General features: G+C 42.1%; 3 protein-coding genes across 11 annotated transcripts in view; 2 read left to right on the top strand and 1 right to left on the bottom strand.

Moving 5' to 3' along the window:
• Nucleotides 1-3,039: 3,039 nt before the first annotated feature.
• Nucleotides 3,040-11,926, top strand: srrt (serrate RNA effector molecule homolog (Arabidopsis)). 7 transcript variants are annotated; one of them, XM_083986780.1, is made up of 20 exons: nucleotides 3,040-3,131; nucleotides 3,756-3,874; nucleotides 3,996-4,124; nucleotides 4,209-4,355; nucleotides 4,710-4,898; nucleotides 6,563-6,732; nucleotides 7,421-7,602; nucleotides 7,691-7,801; nucleotides 7,884-8,043; nucleotides 8,188-8,342; nucleotides 8,807-8,868; nucleotides 8,997-9,075; nucleotides 9,350-9,541; nucleotides 9,652-9,822; nucleotides 10,014-10,167; nucleotides 10,388-10,581; nucleotides 10,664-10,820; nucleotides 11,258-11,350; nucleotides 11,433-11,546; nucleotides 11,677-11,926. In XM_083986780.1, the coding sequence occupies exons 2-19, from the start codon at nucleotides 3,756-3,758 to the stop codon at nucleotides 11,537-11,539; spliced, it is 2,571 nt and encodes an 856-aa protein (XP_083842906.1). In that variant the 5' UTR covers nucleotides 3,040-3,131; the 3' UTR covers nucleotides 11,540-11,546; nucleotides 11,677-11,926. The 7 variants fall into 7 exon arrangements, with proteins under 7 accessions (XP_083842906.1, XP_083842902.1, XP_083842907.1 ...); XM_083986776.1 differs by having other exon boundaries at nucleotides 11,433-11,535; XM_083986781.1 differs by having other exon boundaries at nucleotides 10,664-10,814.
• Nucleotides 11,927-12,431: 505 nt separating this feature from the next.
• Nucleotides 12,432-17,940, bottom strand: mogat3b (monoacylglycerol O-acyltransferase 3b). Its single transcript, XM_083986620.1, has 8 exons — nucleotides 17,679-17,940; nucleotides 17,144-17,234; nucleotides 16,852-16,959; nucleotides 16,370-16,440; nucleotides 15,511-15,715; nucleotides 13,148-13,322; nucleotides 12,854-13,038; nucleotides 12,432-12,778 (listed from the first exon to the last, which is right to left on the bottom strand). The coding sequence occupies exons 2-8, from the start codon at nucleotides 17,223-17,225 to the stop codon at nucleotides 12,624-12,626; spliced, it is 981 nt and encodes a 326-aa protein (XP_083842746.1). The 5' UTR covers nucleotides 17,226-17,234; nucleotides 17,679-17,940; the 3' UTR covers nucleotides 12,432-12,623.
• A 2,520-nt stretch (nucleotides 17,941-20,460) lies between these two features.
• Nucleotides 20,461-23,555, top strand: part of nyap1 (neuronal tyrosine phosphorylated phosphoinositide-3-kinase adaptor 1) — a 30,311-nt gene continuing 27,216 nt past the window's right edge. For 2 of the 3 annotated variants that reach the window (XM_083986771.1, XM_083986773.1), the window contains exon 1: nucleotides 20,461-20,917. The gene's annotated coding sequence lies outside the window, so the exon portion shown is untranslated. Of the gene's footprint in view, nucleotides 20,935-23,555 lie in introns of all 3 variants that reach the window. The other variant, XM_083986772.1, reaches the window with a different exon arrangement.

Raw genomic sequence — 23,555 nt, forward strand, 5'->3', positions numbered from 1 at the left:
GTTACAACAGAATCAAAGGGTGCACCTTAAATCACTGTAGTGAAAGTGAAAGGTCAGTGCAGCTGGTCAAAGACTGGGTGTCACTCCATGTAGTCATGATGGTTGGAGATGTGAGAATTTTTTATGTAATTTCATTATCCTCTTCACTTTCCACCCCCAGTGTGTCGAGCCATAATGAGGCACAGGTGGTTTCATTCATAACACTAATGAATAGACTTAAGCTTCTGCAATAGGAAGGCCCGCCTAAGAAAATGTTCTCCTAATTAATTTATGGTCTTTGATCCTATTGGCATGAGTACTGTATCACAGTGACTAATGAGAGCAGCGACATCCTGCTGACTTGAACAGGTTTCACGTTTTACAACCATTAGACCTAATGAATATTAAAAAAAAAAAAAAAACCCGCAGTGACAGGTCACTTATGTATGTGTATGAAATAACCTGTAAGACTGCTGTTTGTTTACTTCGTCATACTCTGTTAACAGTTGTTACAGTAAGCCATTTTCATATGATCTTAAATGTGTCTTTGAGGAAAAAGAGTTCATATTAGTAATAATACTTTGTCCTTTTTGTAAGTTATTTTGCAGACAAGACCAGCCACCTGCCCTTGAGTGTCATTGTGATTCAATAAGACTTCCTGCAGTGCTTTTAATCCTTCCTAACGAGGACCATGCCTTTTCAGTTTCACCATCTCATGAGCCTTTAATAACGCCACCACCTGCTGTTTTTTTTTTCATTCATATTTAAGATTAATAAACTGCATATAGATGGTATGGTTCTGTGTAGGTTAGTCACTACCTGGATTATGGCATCTATGTGGGACTATAGGCTACAAACAAGTTGAGAAATACATAAAGAGGCCCGGTGACATGGCATCCCATAACTGAGCCCTGAAGCAAAAGAAGCTGTAGTGGCGTATTGGTGCAGATATATACAGACTTCTCTCTGTAAATGCAGCTGTGAGGAAAGATGCCTGGATTGGTGTTGCTCTTTCTGAGTGTCTCTTTATTCGAGCCTCTGGATTGCAAACAGACTCGTCAAGACCAGAATGAGGTATGTTTAAAAAAAGTATCTATCTATCTATCTATCTATCTATCTATCTATCTATCTATCTATCTATCTATCTATCTATCTATCTATCTATCTATCTATCTATCTATCTATCTATCTATCTATCTATCATAGCATGAATCATAAGTGCCACTGTAAATTCCTTTTTCTAAAATAATCTGAATTATATTGTCTGAAATAAAGAAGTGATATAAACTTTTTTAGGGACTTTTGGACGGTCCTTACCACCTTATGTCCAGTCCTATGGAAGCCATTGGTGGACCCGGAGGAGACTTTGCCTTTGGATCCAAGACTGACCGTTCCTTTCCACAACAAGTGGAATCTGCATTTATCGTGGAGACTACCAAAGTGTGGCCACGAGCAGTCCTGGATTATATGAGGCACCAGTTAAGGTTCAGAGGAAAGACAAAGAAGAGATATTCCAAGGAGTTAATTGGATAATTAAAGTGAAAAATAGTACGAGACATTACAGTAATATAATAAAATATTGTTAAAATACCAAATTCTCTTGCTGTGAGTTTTTTTTTTTTTTTTTTTTTTTACAGTAATTTACTGATCAGTGTGGCATTGTCAGGGGACACTGGATAACTCACAGACTTGTCCACAGGTACCATATTCCTTTTTCATACTATTTTGACTTGACTGATAACATTACTTTGGGGACATGGGAGTGAAGCAGCTAAAACTCAATGAAGATTTACAACAGTAAACTCATTGTACTGATTAAGAATAAGTAATATGCTATTCACTTACTCTGATTAAAGCAACACTATGTCGTTTTTCGACCTTAAAGTAATGTCTCTAAACTTGTTTAAGTGGTAGAAAAACAGTTAATAAGGTGAATCGTGCCGCCACTGCAGCCTGAGCGGGGTTGTGCCATCTGCAACTGCATCTGTAACTTTGCTGTTCGGGTAGGAACCCACCCACCGCGGTCCTGGTACACTGCAGTTCCGCTACGCTCCAGAGACGGAGCTCAAACCCAGTTTCTCTGCTCCTCTCACCCACACACGGTCGACCAGCCTCCCCTCCAGAGCTCTGGATACACACAAAACCTTCTTGGCTTGGGACCGCAAAATGGCAACTGCACCGGCAGCATCTTCATCAACAAATTCACATAGGAGACAGGATTTGTTAGTGTTACTAATAAAGAGTAGAGAAGCTCCGGACAGAGTTGCGGTGATTGTATCCAGTTTATGATACATGATAGATTAATACATATTGTAAGTATTCTATCACAACATGGTGTCAGAGTAGTAGTCAGACTACGAACCCACCATGTAGAAGAAAAAAGAAAGAGAGGCGTGAGAAAGTGTCTATGTAATGTATAGCTAAGTAGAGTGTACAGCATACAGTCCTATTTTTTGATTGATTGAAAACTTTATTGAACAACATTAGACAAGTGTTCAAAGGGATAAAAAACACAATAAAGCCCAAAGGCTTGTTTCCAGTGTGGTCCTATTTGATGGTAGACAGTAGGCCTACACATGGATTTAAAACACGGAAGACAGGCACACAACACATGGACTAAAAACATGGGAGAGAGACACTAGGCACATGAGAGAAAGAACAAATAAAATAGATAAAACAAGAGATTAGGTTCCAAACAGAGACAGCAAAACATAAAGCAGACACACAAACAGACAATACAATAATCTGGTGCTTCGCGGGCCATGGCTCTTTTGATTTAATTTATTGGTTGGCTAACCATTTTTTTTCTTGAAGACTTAAAAAGAAAGTAGGAGGAGCTAGCAGTTTTAAGGTTTAAAGGAAGGCCATTCCACAAGATTTATTATGACACAGGTAGCAGACAGTTGCCCTTCTTAACCAGACTACTTATTGTATTGCTTTAAGAATAAGTGATTGTCTGGCAGTGGGAATAAATGTTATTTATGGGGGGTTAGAGGTGTAGTTCCGGGTTGAACCAGTCGGGGGCGCTGCCGCTCCGCCTCGTTGTTTATGAATCACTGAACGACGTCACGAGGAAGAGACGCTGCTGCAGAGACCAGCCGAGGGGAGGAGGAGACGGACACGACCACCGTCCCAGCGCGTTATTTATCAAGGTTTTAAACTGTTTCTTTACACAGTGACACATTTTATGGACTGGCGTTAAACTGCCCAGACAGTTTGTGCTCTGTTGTGTACAAAACGACTTTTCTCTTGAGCTTCTTGACCGACTTGAACATTAATGCTAAAGCTCGAGCTAGCATGTGAGCTAACATTAGACTGCAGTTTCGTACAGCTATCTAAACCCGTTGTGCAACTTATTCATGTTGTTTTGTCTGAAGAAGCCACACATTCACCCCCACCTGTGTTAATGTTATTTCCCAGTAAATGCTTTTATTGCTTTAGACTTAAGGGGTCCTACCACAACCATTAACTGCTGTAATGTGCGACACAAAGACCCACCGCCTCGCAGGCCACCACCTCTGTATCCCGCTATCACCTGTACACCCCTGTCTTTCACTGTTTTTATACATAAAACAGCATCTCTCCCTCGTCGTATGAATTATCAGAGCTATATGCGGTAGTTAGGAGTTCATTGAAATACAACTTTGTGATCACGAGTTAGGATCTCCTTCTTTTGGCTGTAATAACTACTACATTGTAACTTAACTGTGTCAGTACAAACGACAAAGATCTTCTGTATTGTTAACCTCATTGTGCTTTTCTCTTTTTACGTGGAGATGGGGGACAGTGACGACGAGTATGATCGCAGGAGAAGGGACAAATTCAGACGGGAGCGAAGTGACTATGACCGGTCAAGAGAGAGAGAGGACAGGCGAAGAGACGACTGGAATGACAGGTGAGATGGAGGAATATCTGGGGCTTCATTTAAACCTCATGCAACTACATTGTCCCTTTTATAAAATGCAACTAAATGGCATATCATGTGTTTTCTTGTTTCCTTAAAATCAATTTCCCAGGGAGTGGGACAGGGGCAGGGAACGGCGAAGTCGTGGAGAATACCGGGATTATGACAGAGGCCGTAGGGAGAGATTCACTCCACCCAGACACGACATGAGTCCCCAGCAGAAACGAATGAGAAGAGACTGGTGAGATGAGCAGCGACACTTATACCTACAACGTGTACAACTGTGTCTTCTGGTGCTTACGATCTTTTATCTGTACCTTGGCAGGGACGACCACGGTGGAGATCCCTACCGGGGAGGGTATGACTTGGCTTATGGAGGGGGAGGAGGGCCCAGCTATGGCCCACCACAGCACTGGGGTCACCCTGACTTGCACCTAATGCAGCCTCATCATGGCATCCCCATTCAGGCAAGGTGAGAGATGGAAACTGGCTATAAAAGTCAAAAGCGATTTTCTTTTTTCCCCCCACATGTCTTTAATAATCGGGTATTAACCTTCCAACAAATGCTGCTACTACTGCTTATGCTGGTCATTGATCGTTACTGTAATTTTTATTTCACAAAAACATAACAGCCTGAAGGAACTTAATATCTGACAAGAATCAAATTGCCAACCCAAGTTATTTGTAATTAGCAGGATGTAAACGTGAGGTGAACAAAGAGAAACTGTGACACAGTCGCACTCGATGGCTGACACATAAGATCTTTAGAAAAGTTACCACTTGTTCTGGGCCAAACTCCCTAACTTACTTTTCTGTCTTCCGTCAGGCTCGGTAACATCCATGACATGGATCTGGGGCCTCCCCCTCCCATCATGAAGAGCTTCAAGGAGTTCCTAATTTCCTTGGATGACTCTGTGGATGAGACTGAGGCGGTCAAACGCTACAATGAGTACAAGATCGACTTCCGCCGACAGCAGATGCAAGACTTCTTTTTGGCTCATAAGGATGAAGAGTGGTACGATATCAGTTGCCCTTACTATATCAGCACTATTTATTAATATTACTAGTAGGTTTTTAATATAGTGGCACTATAGTCCTTTTTCACTGATCTCTCATAGTCACTCATAATATTGATTATTTTTCAGTAAAAGCTTTTTTTTTTTTTTTCCTTTTTTCAAATAACACTTTAGAAGGGTCCGGTCCTTATGGTGGGTGCATCATGGTCACATTCATCTGATGGCTGATAAAGCAAGTGTTTGTAGTAACAATCATAACAAGAAAATATAGTTCCTCCATTTAAGGCTTTAAATACCTTATTGAATTCTTCAAATGTGGTTTCACCCATGTACAAGGACCAGGCCCACAATCAGTGTTTGTTACTAATGACTTTTGTTGAAGAATCTGTAGTTTATCAAAGAAGGAAATCAACCCAAATTCTACCTCAGTGCACATAGTATAGTTTTGTTTTATTATGGATGTGTCGCAGGAGTTAGGATACAGTTTATTAAACCTACAATGTCTGACAAAATGACTCAAGTCACAAGTCACTCAAGAACTTTACACACAGCAGTGTAAAAGCCCTGTCTTCAGTGAAAGCAAGAAGGTCTCTAAATTCTAACAACAATCATAATGCTGGAAGATTTATGTTAATTTTTTGCTGAGGTACATTTAGCTTTGAACAAAAAAAAAAGACCACCATCGTTTGGGTTGATTTTCTTTTCCTTATTTACCTTCACATGATTTAAATGTGTAAAAATGCCTGTTAATGCTTATTACACTTATTTCACAGGTGTCATGCAAAATTGTTCTGTTTTGACATAACCCCATTTTTCTTCCCTTCACTCCTACTACTACGTTGACGACGTTTCTTTTGAAGATGAGAAAAAGTGGAATCGCAAGAACCGGTTTTAGATAGCAAGGGTATGCACTGCGCACAATGCAGTTGCTCTTAGACACACAGTAACAGGGATTTTAGATAGACAGTCAAGTAGCCTTCCACGCACGGAGATCCTTTTTTTTCCTGTTTTATGCTTTTTCTGCGCTATTTTCTTTTTATATTTGGATCAAATCGAATCCCAAAACCGAATTTGTGTGTAAACAGACACACCATTGAGGTGAAGTGGAGCGAATTTTCACAGAAGAGACCCCCTCTCTGTATTTATTTGTTATTAAACTGGCAGAACAAAAGGTAACTGTAGTCCACTCAATGATAAACATTTTCAATGTGAAATTTTGATTATGTGACTGCTTAATTTTATAATTTCTTTGTTGTGTTTTTTTTTTTTCCTAATTTTTTGGTGAGTTAGTCTCAATCTTTCAAATTTGAGAAATAATTTGTTATAATAACTATAATAATGAAAACCTACATACAGTGAAACACCTAATACAAGCACTAATCAATACAAAATACAGAAAACACAACCTAGATAATGACATCCTGTTTAGATAATTCAATTCCATTTGGCATTTTTAATTTTTCCCACCAAACAACATCTGGATTTTAAAAATGTAATTGCTGAAAATAATATGCAAATAAGATTTCTCACAGTGCAATTTCTAACCCCACAGATGCAACATAGATATGTAATATGCTCTGTTCTCTAACTTTTGCATCCCGTTCATCCCAACCCCCCCATCATTCCCTCCCCACTTTTGTGTGGACCCCGACTCTGGACACAGGTTCAGATCCAAGTACCACCCAGATGAGGCCAGCCGGCTCAAAGCGGAGGCCCAGGGTGCCCTGCACAACCGTCTTAACGTATTCACATTCCTGATGGAGAATAACTGGTTTGACAACGTCTCCCTGGACATTGAACAGACCCCGGCCATCATCAAAGTGCTGGACGCAGGTGGGGCATCATGACACTGGATTGTACTTGATCAGTGGTGGACAGTAACGGAGTAAATCTACTTGAGTACTGTACTTAAGTACATATCCAGAGGATTTGTACTTTACTTGAGTATTAGATTTCTTTGGTACTTATTACTCTTACTTGAATACATTTCCAAGACAAATATTTCTACTTTTACTTGAGTTAATTTCTAGGAAGGCTGAAAAGTACTTGTTACTTTCAGGTCTGCTCTTTTTTTTTTTTTCTAAAATACTATTGAACACAAGCTGTGTTTGTCAAAGAAGGAAACCCTAACCCCTAAAAGCAGCACATCAGTGGTTTCAAAGAGTTAATTCTCAGAAACAAGAGTTAAAAGGTCATTAAATTCATTTAGAAAAAATTATAGTAATTCATTGATGTGAAAAATAAGAAATTTACTCTTACTCTTACTTTTACTTAAAGTAAATTTAAAAGCATGTACTTTTGGATACTTAAGTACCTTTAAAAGCAAGTACTTTTTTACTCTTACTTGAGTAACATGTCGACTGAGCTACTTTTACTTGTAATGGAGTAAATTTTGACCAGTAGTATTTGTACTCTTCTCTAAGTACTGGGGTCGAGTACTCTGTCCATCTCTGTACTTGAATAATAGTCTAAGAAGCCCTCGGTTATAACTGAACCATTCACCCTTTTTTCTTGCCTTCAGCTGTTATAAAGATGGAAGGAGGCACGGACCACGATCTTCGAATCTTGGACCTGCCGTCTGAAGAGGAAGAAGACAGGGAGAAGTTGGCGTCCGCGTTAGGTGCTGAGCTTCCAAAGAGAGAGGATCTCAAAGCCCTGGACGGCGACCGCAAACCCTCGGTTGAGAAAGACAAGAGCGAGAAGGTACGTGCCGGTCTGTCTCTGTCAGTCTTGGCCAAGCAGTAAAGGCTTCCCGGCGTTGTGGTGATGATGACGGTAATCTCTGCCACAGGAGGAGGGAGAGGCTGCCAACACAGAAGGGGCCGCTGCAGCAGAAGGGGAGGATGTGAAAGAGGGCGCAGAAAAGGAAGCTGCCAAAGAAGAAATGCCTGAACCCAAGAAGGTTAGTGTTGCTTCAGTTCTTTCACTTACTTGCCAACAAGAGACAACAATGAATGAACCAGATATCCTTCATCGCTTTCTAGCAGAGAAGAAAGAGGAAGCGCAGTGGAGACAGTGATGATGAAGGCAGCGCCTCGGAGAGCGACTCTGACTCTGATTCAGACTCCAACTCCAACTGCTCTGACAAACCTGTGAAGAAAGAGGAGGTGGAGGACAAGGATGAAGATGAAGAGGAGGGTGAAGGTGAGGAATCAGGAATCATATTGACAGTGACACATCTTATTTTTTTTTTTTTTTTTTTTTACGGGCTGCTTAATTTTGTCTGTGTCCCCAGCATTTGTAACTCACAGTTTGCTCCACTGCTCTGTTTTTTTTCCTCATACAAAGGTGAAGAGGAGAAACAAAAGGAGAACGTAGAAGAGGAGAAGAAAGAAGAAAAGAAGCCCAAAGATGACTCTCCCAGACCACGGCCTCTTCACCGGACCTGCTCTCTGTTCATGAGGAGCATCGCTCCCACCATCTCCAAGGCTGAGATTATTGCAGTGAGTTGATCACAGTGTAAACATGAAATATAGATTGGTAAACCGTGGAATATATTAAAATGGACGCAGCCCCTGTGACGTCACCCATAGGTTTCTGGAAAGAATATTTAAAGCTCCAAATGAGCTGCTCCACTGTCGGCATCGTGCCAGTTCCTGTCTCTGCTGTGCTCATGATAGGCACACACACACACCTCATTTAGAGCATTGCATCCTCAATTATACAGATATTTAGGTCTTAAATAGAGACCAAATCCCTTTTTTAGTACCAGGTTGTAAAAATGTTAATTTCTGCTACAAAGCTGGACATATTATAGGAACCATTTGAAATTGACTGGCCTTTGTAGCCAACTGTAAGCAGTGATTTGAGGGAATGCAGTTCTTAGTGTTTTGTGTTTGCTTCATATTTCAGCCTCTGGACGTTGCTGTTTGTAGTAAACTCAATATCGTCTGTGTTTCTCTCTCAGCTCTGCAGGCGATACCCTGGGTTTCTGCGCGTTTGCTTGTCTGATCCCCATCCTGAGCGCAGGTTGGTTAAAAACTCACTTTAAACTTCTTATGAAAATAATTGTTAGTTGGATTAAATTTGTCACAAACTGTGAAACAGGAGACTGTTTATAATTGCATTTTAACATAACCCGGTACTTTCTTTTGCAGGTTTTTCAGACGTTGTTGGGTAACATTTGATCGTAGTGTCAACATCAAAGAGGTCTGCTGGAACCTCCAGAACATACGAGTAAGTGTGGTAGTCTGTCCTGTTTTGAAATTGTTATAATTTACATCCGTTTTGGTGCAGTAGATCTTCTGCTTTTTTTCTACTTGTGCCTTTTCTGTATAAGTGAAGTGTTGGTTTTGTGTTTGTGGAAAGTGGAAATGTGTTGTTGGCAGTGGACTTTGCCAGACCTGTTGGACTTGAATAGGTCTTTGCACTTGTTTTTCGTGACCTGTGTGATCTCCTAAACTGCAGCTGAGGCCACCAAAAGTTAGTTTTACTGTCTTATTTCTCACAGCTGCGAGATTGTGAACTGGCACCGGGGGTGAACAGAGACCTGGCGCGGAGGGTGCGCAATGTCAACGGCCTCACTCAGCACAAGCAGGTGCTACGCAACGACATCAAGCTGGCTGCCAAGCTCATTCATGCTTTGGATGAAAAAGGAGACCTGTGGAGCAACAAGTCCCAGGAAGATGGACAGAGCACCGAGGTAACAGTCCTGGTTGTCTCTAGTACATTCATGTGTGTATGTACAGGTTGAACAGATTGTGCTCAAAATCTCACTAAACTTCATATTTGTGTGTGGTTTGTCATTTCAAGTTGCCAGCTCAGAACCCCATTTTGAAGAATATCACCGATTACCTGATAGAGGAGGTGAGCGCTGAGGAGGAGGAGCTCCTGGGCTCTGGGAGTGGGATGGATCCTGAGGAGAACACCAAGGAAGGAAATCCCGCTGAGACGACGGTGGAGAGGGACGACAAACTGGCCAAGGTTTGCCTTTTCTCATTATAGCCTAATTATGAATATATACATATCAAAAGTAACTGTTATTCCAATCCTTGTCATTTATTTATTGTCTGTCATCCACATAGTTGGCTAAAACGGGCTATTTCATGAAATAATCAAAAAAAAAAAACCTACAGTAAGTCTTTATGTTCTCTTTGCCCCCTGTCTCTGTGCAGGTTTTGGACCGTCTGGTCTTGTATCTACGTGTTGTGCATTCAATTGATTATTACAACACCTGTGAATACCCGAGCGAGGATGAAATGCCCAATCGCTGTGGTATGATCCATGTTCGTGGACCGATCCCTCCAAACCGCATCACGCATGGAGAAGGTCAGTTTGGTTCTCTCCCTTTAAGATATTATATCTCTTTGTAAGTTAAGTATTACCTGTGATTTAACCCGTAGTTTTCTATTGCACAGTTTTGGCCACAGGCTTGTAACCTTAAAATATGTTCAACATCAATGTAACAAATGTTTTTGTTAACTGATAGTTTCTTGGTTTAATAAGTTCTATAACTTTAAATCACATTTCTTTTCTTTTTCTTTAATAGTGCAACAGTGGCAGAAGATGATGGAGGAAAAGCTTAGTCCTTTGTTCAGTTTAAAAGAGATCCTGTCTGAGGAAGAGGCTGCGAAGATGGGCCGCAAGGATCCTGAAGAGGAGGTCGAGAAGTTTGTGTTGGCCAACACTCAAGAGCTGGGAAAGGACAAGTGGCTGTGCCCACTAAGTGGCAAGAAATTTAAGGTGAGTGCTTACAGGGTTACTGCATAGTCGTTGACCGTGTAGTTAGCTTGATTCTTATTGTACATTTGAAATGAATTTCCAGGGCCCAGAGTTTGTACGGAAGCACATCCTGAACAAACACGGGGACAAAATTGAAGAAGTGAAGAAGGAGGTGGTGTTCTTCAACAATTTCTTGATGGACGCGAAGAGGCCGTCACTGCCAGAGATGAAACTTCCTCCTCTCCCAGGTCCAGGTCAAGGTCAACACAACTAAATCAACTCATAGGCTCACAAGAAGCTCTGTAATTTAAGGATCAGTGTGTGGGAATTTGGGGCTCTTTTTCCAGAAATGATAGATAACATTCATAATCTTAGAATTGCTTTGCTGTCATTAGATTAGGAGGAGCCATTCCCATCTACATAGGGACTCCCTCTTCCAAAGACCCCACCATGTTGCACCAGTGTGACAAACCAAACACTGGCTCTAGACAAGGCCTTTGGTGTTTTTACATAACCTGAAGGCCACCGTAGGTTCTCCTACTTAGAAAGGCACAGTTGAGATGAAGATTCAAATACACCACTAGATGCCACTAAACCCCACACGCTGGTCCCGACACAAAGACTGACTGAATAAACAAGTGAAATCACATTTGTCCACCATATTCACTCGTGTGTTTTTTTCTCCTCTCTCCTACAGGTTTGCTTTCTCCCAACATGCCGTTCCCTCCTCAAGGTATTCAAGCTCCGATGGGCTTTGGACAGCCTCGTCCACCGCTAATGGGATATGGTGGTATGTACTCTGACTGCACCGTTTGTTTAAATCCATAGAGCGTTGCTTTTTTCAGTTGATGTTGAGTCCTTGGTTTCAACAGGAGGGCCTCCTTACCCCCCGAACCAGTACGGAGGAGGCAGAGGCAATTATGACAACTTCCGCGGCGGGCAAGGTGGCTACCTGGGAAAGCCACGCAACATTAGGTGAGACCACTGTACGTGTGATCTTTATCTCGCTATGAGCGGTCTCGAATTTCTGCTATTGGAGAACTTTGAAGCTCCATTTTTTTTAAATGTCTTTTCTTTCCTGGGTCTTTTTTGTTTCTGTCCTTGCGACCACCTCAGAATGTCACGCGGTGATCCACGCAACATCATTGAATATCGTGACCTGGATGCACCAGATGACATGGACTTCTTTTAGAAAGTTCACTTGGTCCTTTCAGTCTCCAGTCTTTACCAGTGTTGTGTTCTGCCTGCTTTCTTTTAGTGATTATTAGATTATTTCTTTTCTTAAATGTTACATTTTGTAATTATTGTGCAACTAGAGCAAACCTCAGCTGTAAACTGGTTCCTCAATAAAGTTGTGAGCTAATTACATTAATATGTTTTACGTGTTTGTTTTTTCAAGTAAAGCAAGATGTTGTGGTGTGGTTTTGAGCACCTGTGCTTATGTGCAGGTTTGAAGAAGCTCATGTGTTTTTTGAGAAGCAGGTGTGAGGAATGCTGCCCTCTACTGGATAAACCACTCTGCTGGGCATTTCATGTAACACGGCCAATAACTAGGAAACAACAGGAGGGTTGCAGAGGCTGATGTGTTGATTTAAAATAAAAAATCCAGATGCAGGTTCTTGCTCTAAAATGTATTGGTGTACTAAAGCAGATTTTAGCAGTAACATACCGTACTCTATGTGCATACTGCATAGCAAAATGTCATTTTTTCGTTCTCATGTACACAATGTGCACAAAAAACCTTTCACTGTGACCTAAGATAAAATGAAGCATGCACCGCTGTAATGTTACTGTTTGAACACATCATATTTTCTATTAGAGATATAATTTGTGTTTTTTTCACGGCTCCTTAAACACAGCATTCCCACGTAATCTGTTACATCTTTATTATTACTTAAGGCACATATCTTGTGATATATCTTAAAACAGAAAACAGGCAAATCAATCCATTGTTTAAAATCAACTTCACATCATCATCCACATGTTCAGGCTCATTTAAGTTAAGATCACTGACGAACAACAAATATTAACACGGCTACGCAGTTCATGTGGCAGCGAAATGTCTAGATGATCCGAATCTTGTGGCTTTCAGGCAGTCCACAGCTGACTTTGTGTTCATGGAATAACTTGGACAGGGCTTCCATGTAAAGTGTGTGATAGTGGTCAACCTCCTCCTCAGTAGGTGCAGCCAGCTTTGGGACTGCAATGGGACTTCCCACTGAAACAAGCAAGAGTTTTACAGTGAGATGGTGTCAGCAAGCAAGGCTTATCTACAGAGTAATGATGTACTCACCGACAGTGGTAACCGGACTCCTGTAGGGCATGATTGCCCAGCGCTCACCAATAAATAGACATGGGGCAAAACCCATAATGCGTTTAAACAGATCCTGCAACCTGCGACTTAGACTGCCCTCTGTGAAAATCACCTGCTTAAAGAGCTCATTCTCCCCGAATGAGTAAACAGGCACCAGATCAGCACTGTGAAAGATCGTCAGAGGTTCAAGCAGAGTTTCCACAAGTACTTACATGTGAGTACGACGACACCCACTGAGTGTTATTTGTCGTGTGCTTTTGAAAATGTTCTCACCCAAACTCAAGGGCCGTCCTGACAAATCCCTTTCTATTCCTCACAACCACTGTGTTGACTCCAGGAGAGGATGCCAGAGACTCTGCAGCGCCGCCAATCACAATCACCACTGCATTTCCTTTGCCGCTTTTTGAAAGGAGGTGGACAAGGCTCTGTTTGCTGACCGGACAAAGGCCTAATCAGAGAAAGTAAGACAGTAACATCAGTTTACTCCAGCTGAAGACTGTGGTTTTAAAGGAAAGAACAAAACAGGAGGATGCAGGCAGATGTAAATGAGCTCTTTGCTAACTCTGGTACAATGCATCAAATGGCCACATTTATATTTAATATTGTGCATGGCCCTTTTATTAATAAAGTAAATAAATGATAGGCTATCAAAAGTAAATCATATTTAATACGGTCGTGACAGCACCAGCTGCTCTGAGACTTTCGGCAGTATTTTCCCCCAGTCACGTGCGTATTGTTTCACTACTATTTACAGTTAAACAAAAATAATAAATTAGATTTTTCCTTTATCTCTAGCACATAAATTCAAAAAGGTTTAAGTATTAGATATTGGAGCTGCTCTGACATCAGTAACCTAATGGCTTAGTGCCAGAGCAGGCCTTAAATCAGATTTGACCCCATGTAAACTGCTTATAAAACTAAGAGACGGGGTGGTTCAGCTCTCTTTATGCCTCTGAGGCATTATGTTTTCAAGTTGTCTGTCCGAACCCATTCACGGAAATATTTGATCTCGACAACACCTTGAGGGAATTTCTTCAAATTTTGAAAAACCATTCACTTGGATTGAAATGAACTGATCACCTTCAAAAGTCAAAGACACTGTGATCTCACGAAACATATTTTTTGGTCATAACTCAAGAACGAAAATGAAAACTAATGTAAACTAAATGAAGTGTTGATCTTGTTTAAAGGTCCCATATTATGCAAAATGCACTTTAGAGCGGTTTTCTATCAATAATATGCATCCCCTGCCTGTCTACAATCCCCCCTGGTATGAAAAAAGTTCATCCTCTCCCTTTTTCGCTTTCGCTGTCTTTAGAAAATGTGTGCTTAAACAGGCCAGTTGAAGATCTGTCTGTCGGTGACGTCACCGACAGACTCGACGCCACCCCCTAGGTTGGTGGCACCGCCCCCGGTGAAGGTTTGCTTCGCCTGAAGAAATTTTCCCCTGCTTGTTAACATAGCTAAGTGGTTGCTCTGTTGTTGGCTGCACACACGAGCGCCAAAGTAATCAGATATCACCACATTTCAATCAATAAATGTTTTAAAATGAACAAACTATGCAAGTCTGGTCGCTTTTCCGCTGTCGCCCCCCCTCCCCTTTATCTCGTAAATGTGGTGATTTCAGTACATAGCCCAGCTCCTCCTCACTTTTCATTCAAACAAACTAATGCCACTGCCACAGTTGTTAAATTTCATCAATGAGACCAGCATTAAATCTCCTAAAAATAATTGAACCAGCCAGCGGTAAACCTCTAAAAGCATGCGGATACGTTACTCGGCTCGTTTTCTCCTCCGGGAGGAGGAGATGTCCGTGCCGGCAGATCAGCTCAGTAGAGCGGCTGCTGCTGCTGCAGACAGCCGCTGCCCTGGTCCCCGGTCAGGACTCATACAGACTCTGCACTTCTCCCAGGACAGACATCGGAGAAAACTGACCACAGACTCTGGATTAAACTTTCTTGCATGAAACTGTGACGTGTTAACAGTGCTAAAGCCTGAATTAAAACAGGGTTTTAGCAGCTTCTATGGCTGTTCGTTTGCCGCGAAACGGCGACAGCCGATGCTAATTTCTGTTAGCCCGTCTATGAGGTTTCACATTATACGTTAGCATTGAGCTAAGCGGACTTTCTGCTTAGTTGTGATACTGGCTGTGTGTGTTTTGAACGTTGTTTCAAGCCTGGTTTGGGACTATTGTGAGCTACATGAACCACGAGACCGCACTGGCGGCGACGTCAAGAGCTGTCGCCACGCTGTCGCCACGCTGTTATATCAATCGCTCTGGCCATAGTGATACATCCACCCATAAACATTAGCCCATGCTACCGTTAGCCACATCCTGTCCCTGAGGCAGAATCTTTCCTAATTCCTACTATGGCCACGCCAAGACCCGCCTTACTAGGCCTCTGATTGGCTGAGAGGGGCAGGCAAGGCTGTGACAGACGGAGCTCATTAACATTTAAAGGTACAGGCACAGAAACAGCTTGTTCTCAGCAGAGCTCATTTGAGCGACTTTTAGACAGCTGCCATTCAGGACCACGGATCAGTTTGGGGCAATACATTTCGAATACAGTTTAGTTGGACGTCTGACAGCTGAGTGAAATTGAGTAAAAAGAGTATAATATGGGACCTTTAAATACCTGCTGCCATTATGTACTCCCTAAAGAACGGTATCCTGAAGAGTCCAGCCAGGATAACCAGAGTAGATTTCACCCCAGGAAACGTCTCGGCGAAGCCACAGCTCTCTGTGGAGAAGCAGGCAAAGGCTCCGGCGCTCATGATGCCATGAGGATGACAACCGAAGATGTAGTTTTTGTTTGGGTTCAACTCGGCTGTCTTCACCAACTGAGCAAGAGAATAAACATATAAAGACTCACAGTCAGTCTCCAATGTTATAAGCATAAAATCATTTCACTGTATTGTCTATGACCGAAGGACAGATACAGAGACAGACCCAAATTTGTGGATCTAATATCTCAGTAATGTCTTGGGCATTTTTTTTCATCTTTACATGTTTATTTAGACTCAAAGATGAACCAATTAGATTTTGATGGTCAAAGGTCAATGGTAACCGCACGTTCTTGTGAACGTGATATATCAGGAGAGTCCAGAGGCCAATTCATTACATCTGGCACAAATATTCAATTGACCTCAAATGTCATCTGATAAGAGATTGGTTGTCAAAGGTTTGTTTTATCCAGTACTGTAACTCAGGAACAGAAAGAGACAGAGTAAATGTAGTTGTAGTTTTATATTTGCTTGAAATATCAGGAAGTTTGATAAGCTCTGAGAAGAGGAGAGTGGGTGAATTGTACACAAATCTGCTCTGTGTGCGTCTGTAAGTCACTAATGCAGGATGCGCGTTAATCTTCCTGCTTTTAATGTTAAGGCTGCTTCTGTCGGCAAATCCTTTTACTAGCCAGGCACACCGAGTCACTGACACATTGCACATTTGTTTAAACAGGTGCAGGATTGAAAAAGATTCAAAGTCAACCTTACTTTGACGGGAAAATAGTCTCTGTGATGCCCCCATACTTTCCACTTCTTCATAGCTGGCATTCTCCTGCCCCCTGATGGACACATTAGAAATCTTAGCAGTCCCAGTTTCATGCTTCATACTGCAGTAACACTATTGATCACATCTTATACATTACATTATACTGAGATGATTATAGCATAGTTCAGCTAGTAAACAAATAGTTACACATTTTATTCTAAGCAGGTTTTCAGTGTGTGTTGTGTTTACCCAACACACACTCAGTGCTGTCATAGTGGTGCTATGCATCATGGGAAAACAGTCCATCAACAGAATACAAAAACTGACTTTATTGAGTAAATTTTACCTTCTCCAAAGTGAACAATTCAGAACTTGCCTACACAGTGCTATCAATGTAATGTGTAAGTGAGACACGGCTAATGTTTGGGATTCTGATATTTTAATAAATAGTTTACTGATTGATTAATTGATTAATTTCCTTTACCTCTTTCAGGGGTTTTCCAGTCCAACACCAGCCATATGAAGTACAGCGTGGGGAGCGGCCACAGCGAGGTAAACATAAGATACACGAACAAGATATAACAGGCCACTCCTGAGGTTGGGATGTGTATCGTACCACCGCGTTGGATGAGATATGTTGAGGATACAAGAGATATCTTAAATGAGCTCGGATACAATTGGGAATACAGTGCTGATTGACGGATGGAGTATAAAGCTTGATGAGCAGTGGTGAAAAACATTCAAGTTGATAACTGGTGAATGTGGTGGGATCTTACCTAAGAAGAGAAAGGACATCACCCATTGCAGAACACTTATTGCCTCCAAAAACTCCTTCCACTGAGTTTTTATTTTAGTCATTCCTGGAAGCTGGAGCCCACAACATCGGTTTTCAGTAATCAAATACACTTATAAACAGTGCTTTCATTCAGTAAAGGTCAAGAGTAATTCAATTAAATGTTTCATGCCTGTAGAGATGACAAAAGTTGCTTTATCTAAATATAATAAGGAAGTTTAGATAGATGTCTTTATGATAGCATCCAGATTGCATCAGTAATCAGCTCCTCAGCTTGTGCTTTTGAATTTCCTTTAGGGAAGACATAGACTTGTAAACTTGCACAGCATGTCCCAGTCTGATCAAATGACTTACTTATGAACAGGCTCACAGGCAAAGCTAGACAGTAAGATTTATAATCTGGTCACAAAGAAAACTTTTATCAGTCCTGCCAGTAGATCCACGAAACCAAAAATCGTGTAGACAACATAAAACAACTTTTATAATCACACTGCTGAGCATAAAACATGATACTTTACCTTGTTAGATTTTTATTCCAAAGTAAATTTGAATGGATCCAGATTCACAGGTCACGGCAACCTCCATATACAGAACGCACTTTGACCAGATCATGTAAAGCTGCTGATAACAAATCCACTCCCCCAATACTCTGACACGCCGGCAATGTCAGAGATAAACATAACAAAGTTTTATAGTAGCGTACTTTGTGTATTGGATTTTTTGCAGAGTCCTCAGAGGGACGTGCAGTGGTTTTTATGGTCGTATCAGTGTTACATGTGCTATGCCTCCTCTGCTTTTAGACGCAGGATTACATGTCAGTCTGTTCTGCTGGTGTTATTCAAGTTGAGGGGATCTGAGACAACATTACCGTCTTGTTTCCTCTGATGTTGAATATTTGAATGCAGCAGGCTTCCCTATTAATCTCCTCATGAACTGACTTCATTTTTTCCTATTTCTCACAAATCACTTTAGTTTCCACAGAGCAAAGCTAAAGAGTCTGAGTCTCTTTTATCCAAAATACTCAGACAGAAACACTGCAGTGCCTTTTTACAGAAATATTGTTCTTGCTCACTGGTTTATGTCTGATCAATTCTACATGCTTTTCCCATGTCAAGGCATCGTTAATGAAGCACAACACTTCCTGCAAACCTTTCACAATACAAGCCTTCAAAATAAGTCCAGGCATCTTTTCTCCCTGTGCCGGTGGAAGGCTCCTTATTTTTAAACCAAGAGAAGAAATACAGGAAGTGGAAGTGTTGAGCAAACAGCAGCAACCAACATGACAAACTGGATCAGATCAGGAAACAGGAAGGTTTCACTTTATGACTTTACAAGCCAATTTCATACTTGATTTGAGAAAAAATTTAAATTGTTACCCTAAGGGATTTCTTTTTCATCACTTTCCCAGAAAAGTACAAACGTGTATGGACATAATGAGATTTTCTGTCCATATTCTGACCTAAAAGGTTCACACTTTGCCATTCTAACAAAAATAAAGCTGTGATTATTTTTATTAAAACTCTCACTGGTTTGCTTTCTGATTAGACCTGTGGCCGGGTGGAGCGGTGCCGGGCATGATGTGACGTCACCGAATAATTAATCAAGAAGAATGCTGGGAGCTGTCAAAGTAAAGCTGCTGGCTGACAGAGATGTCAATCAAGTACAGTACACACACACACACACACATAGTCCTGAGACGAGGTCTAAACGGATCATTTGGTGAACACACCTGTGTGGAGTGACTGTGTGTGGGGACGAGTCTTGTAACACATACAGCATCATGGGAGATTTATATGATGAATCCGAAAAAAGAAAAAGTTGATTGATAAAATGTGATTAGTAGTGAAATCTCATTGCAGATGTTGTCCAGTGGAACAAACCTACAGCTTTAATAGCTTTTAGTTGACAGTGAAGATTCAGGTATGATACAGCGTCATAAACAAAGACTGATGAGTTTGATTTGTTATCATGTATGATGACACAACTGATGAGTTTGATTCGTTATCATAACAGATAGCCTATAGATTATAGATTTATAGACTTTATGCAAGACTAATTGGCTTGCTCTGTGTAAAGGCTCCAGCTGGTGCTGCTGTTACAGATGTGCAACGCATAGCACACTGCTCTGCATTAGTGTGACCAGTGTCAGGAGGAATATGAATCAGTCAGTGAAATATTTTAGATGTGGACTTTAGCTGGGAGCTCCTCCAGATATCTCCCAGCACCACTGAGATCAACCCCCACAGTCATGTATACACTTTGACCTCAGCTCTGACTTGTGGCCGTGGCGGTCCAAAGATTCCTCTGATACAGCCCGTGTTGCTCAAGAGGCAGCCCTGCTAACTAATCTCTCACCTGGATGCCAACACTCATACACTCACTCTCAGCTGTCCTCATTACAATCAGTCGGCCACAGACTTTAGGGGGCGTGTCCGCCTCACGCGGGCCATGTGTTGGCTAGTTGGTCACGTGACGCCTCCTCCCCAAAATCACATTTGTGTATGTGCAGGTCAAATACCATATGTGGAGGTCAAATACCATTATTTAGATGATATTTAAAGGATTCAGCTGTGGTCACTTCCTGTCTTTCACATTCAATCCATTTTTCTGGACAATGATATTTCCCCTTGGCTTTCACTGAAATGACAAAATGTCATATAGTAATATTCATCTGAAGGCTTAGCCTACTTTGCGTCTGTGGTGCTCAACACTGGGTTTATAGCTGATTTTATACTTAATAGTATTTTATCCCCTATTACATCACTGTACCGCTTCTATAATATTTCCATACGACACTTGTGCTTTGCTTTAGTGTGTCCAAATAAAAACACTGGAGTTCATTGTGGGAGGGAGAAACAACAGAAAAGGAAAAACATGTTCTCTACTTTTCTGAAGAAGAGTCCACCCGGACATTTAATGAGTCTGCTGCTGAATCTTCTCTCAAATCTGAGCCATGAAAGCAAATTTCATTTCAGTCCAGTGATAACAAGATAGATAACAACATAGCGTCTCGTCGCAGTCGGACTCAAAACCACCTCTTGTGCTTTTATTATTATTATTTTTTTTTATAAATCCTCTATAAACAACCTCTGGTCCTCTCTCAGGAAGTACCGTGTGAATAATAATATGGATGCAAATGCACAGTGAGGATGCCCAGCGCTTGAACCAACCCAGCGCGCTCATATCTGCGCATTTTTTTTGTTTTGGCGTTTTGTTTTTTTTCCCTCCTCTCTCTCTCTCTCTCTCTCTCTCTCTCTCTCTCTCTCTCTCTCTCTCTCTCTCTCCGGGGCTGAAGTGAAAACATGTTTCTGTCGCGGAGGTCGTGTCGGAGGCTTTTTCTCAAACAAATACACACGAGGATGGTGTTTTTTCTTTTACCTGAGCGTTTGCAGAGGAACCTTTTTGTAACGTCGCATTGAATTGCATCATGGTTTTCAATCAGCTCTCACACCGGCCAGGCTGCACACCGAGCCTCGCTACTACATTGTGCTGTTTATCATAAAAATGGAAGACCTTTCACGTCAGGGAAAGGCGTCAGTCCGGTGATATGCGTCTGAATTAGTGATTTTTCTTTTCCACGTCAATTGACACATCTGGGGAGAGGGTTTTTTTCTCCCCCTTCCCTCCCGTCCAGCAAGACAGCTGTGTCATCAACAACCGGCGTGGTTTTGTTGTTGTCTGATTTTTTACGAGCCTGGGCAACTGGATTTCGGCATAGTCTGCATCTGCGCCAGCCATAGGCTACCCAGTTACTAAGGTAGGTATCACACCTTCGTTAATATTGTGTTTTGCTTCATAAATCATCGCATGGCTCGCGCACACCAGCCAGCCCGCACAGCCAGCTGTCATAGTCTAAATGCACTGTCTGCCTAATTAGCAGCAGGAAATATGATGCTGTATTGCGGTGGAAACGTCGGGGGCCTGGTGGCGTTTTTACGCGTAAAATCCCAAGAAATCCAAGGCTGACAGCGATCCGCCGTGTGTTCACAAGCTAAATGATTCAACCTTGAAGCCTCACAGCCTCATGTCGCTTTTTATAAGGCCTCTGTTTTAGCCCCCCCCAAAACACAAAAGAGATGGAAAGATGTGGAAAGACCGCCGCGCGGTTTAACCCAGTGCCCGTGTTTAAGTTCAGTCGTGACAAGCCCTTATGAATATTTCACCAAAAAACAAGCCTCCGTCAGCTGACTGCTGATGCTGGAGCATGCACGGCGTTATTAATCAAATACCTACACCACGGCGCTGACAGCGGTGTCAGTGTTTTCTGCAAGGCCGTGATGGAAAACATCTGCATGTTTACTGGGGGGGGATAAGAGTGGAGCAGGGTTGTATTTGTGTGCGTGTGAATGGGCGGTAGTTACTCCTGATTGTGAAAATACGGTGTGTGTTCGTAGGCTATGTGTGTGTGTGTGTTTGTGCGCAGCCAGGTGAGGATGTGTTGGCGCGTCTTTAAGGTGCGGGAGAGGCAGGCGTCTGGACGAGGGGAGCCAGATCTCTAGGTGTTGTGGTTTTCCCCTTTCTGTTTTTTTTTTTATACAAGAGAACATCATGGAGTGAACCTGATCACCTTCACAGTATCCAACCTCAGATCCTCTATCAAACCTAAAGGATCCAGTTGTAGGGATTTAAACGTTAGTCAGTTGTGTGTGTGTTTTTTTTCTCGCCTTTTTCCGGGCGTGACAGTCACTCAAACCGAGCATCACTCCTACTGAAAGATCCCTTTCACCACCCCACCAAAGGCTCACAGACACGTTTACAAAAGCAGCTCTTATTTGGCTGCTATAATGAAAATATCTATTGTAGTTATCCCCAAATAGAAGCTGCATTTACTTGACTGTGTTGAATCAGTCGTGTCTGTCAAAAACAAATACAACATGAGAACTGAAAAGGGACCAGGGACAAGATACCAAAAAGCTGAATTTTCTACAGGAATAGCACCAAGTTTCCTGTTTGAATTGGAAATATGATGATGGTTTTTCTCCAAGGATGATTCACTGTTATGTTGGATACTTCACTATCTGCTATTGAATTGAAACTAATTGCCAAGCCGGTCTTGCTTGACCTTGGAGCTGAACATGACAAAAAATCTCCCATCACATGACTTGAAATCATGCTTATGGCTAACAGATACAGATCAACAGGATCTGATATGTGAGTGTGTCTTGTGCTGTTTTAGTTTTAAGCGCTCGTTGGAGGAGTGCAGGGATGGCTGAGAGCAGCTGTGACTGTGGGGTCATCGAGTGCAGGCTGTGAGCCACACATACTGTGCAGTGTGTCTTGAATGCGGAGGAAAACCGGGGCGAACACAACTTGTGGGACTGCTCACCTGGTGAGCCCAGATTCAGTCCAGAAATGTGATTATGACGGGAAACCGTAACTCTTGGTGGCAGCTCAGTCAGTTTGTGCATTGCAGTGTGGAAAATAAAATGGAATATGTCTCATTGAAGTCCTTTAGTCCTTGAGGATTTACCCTGCTTAATCAGTAAGTAGAGCTTTTAAAATATATGAATAATAACCACAGATTTGGGTAAGAGGGACTGGAAGTGGGCAGAGGTCATGCTTGTGATGCTCAGATAGGAAGCATTTTTTAAAAAGTCAGTAATGTTTTCAATAAAGGAGAAAGGATTAAGCTTCTCTCCATGAAGTGGATGATTCGGTTGCTCTGACCGGCAGTGAGCATCATGTCTGAGTCCAACCAACGACGGGAAATGCATGTTTGATTGAATATAGTGGACTCGGAGTGGGCAGGGGGGAGGCCAGTGCACCGGCCAGAGAGGAGAGGGACCGATGGGGATGGAAGACAGGGAGCGACAAGACTGATGGATGAGAGACAGACGTGGCAGATGCTGACATTTTAAGCCCACCTCTCTAGTCGAGTGGATGCCTCAGTCTGGATGAGCAGTAATCGATTTATTTATTTATTTATGTATCTATTTAGTTGTGCCTGTGGGCTTCTTGAAGCACCCAAACAGAATTTGACCAGCAGCAGGTCAATAGGTCGGTAAAAGTAATATAAATGGCTACGACTGGCTAGTTGTGGAGGTATTTCAAAATCAATACTGCTGTGGTTATATTTAGCTGCATGGCTATGGTGTGCATTGTTGGCATTGTTGTGTTTTGAAGGGGAGAGCAGGTGCTTCATCCATCTGTGGTTTCTCCATCTTGATTCTCTCGGCTCTGTCAGAGATGCATCAGGAGGGATGGAGGGGAGAGCGTCTCTGCTGCAGCATGTGAGCAATGTAAGTGGCTCCTATCAGCTGAAATACTCTGGAGTTATGAACTTTCTTCTCATCAGGCCAATGATCGTCACAGGAGTGGGGGGGGGGGGGGGGGGGATTTCAGGTTATTTGGTCTGACGTAAATCTCTTGTTTACTGTGAGGAGACGAGATGACTG

The sequence above is a fragment of the Trachurus trachurus genome, assembly GCF_905171665.1.
Source record: "Trachurus trachurus genome assembly, chromosome: 14".
NCBI classification, from domain to species: Eukaryota; Metazoa; Chordata; class Actinopteri; order Carangiformes; family Carangidae; genus Trachurus; species Trachurus trachurus.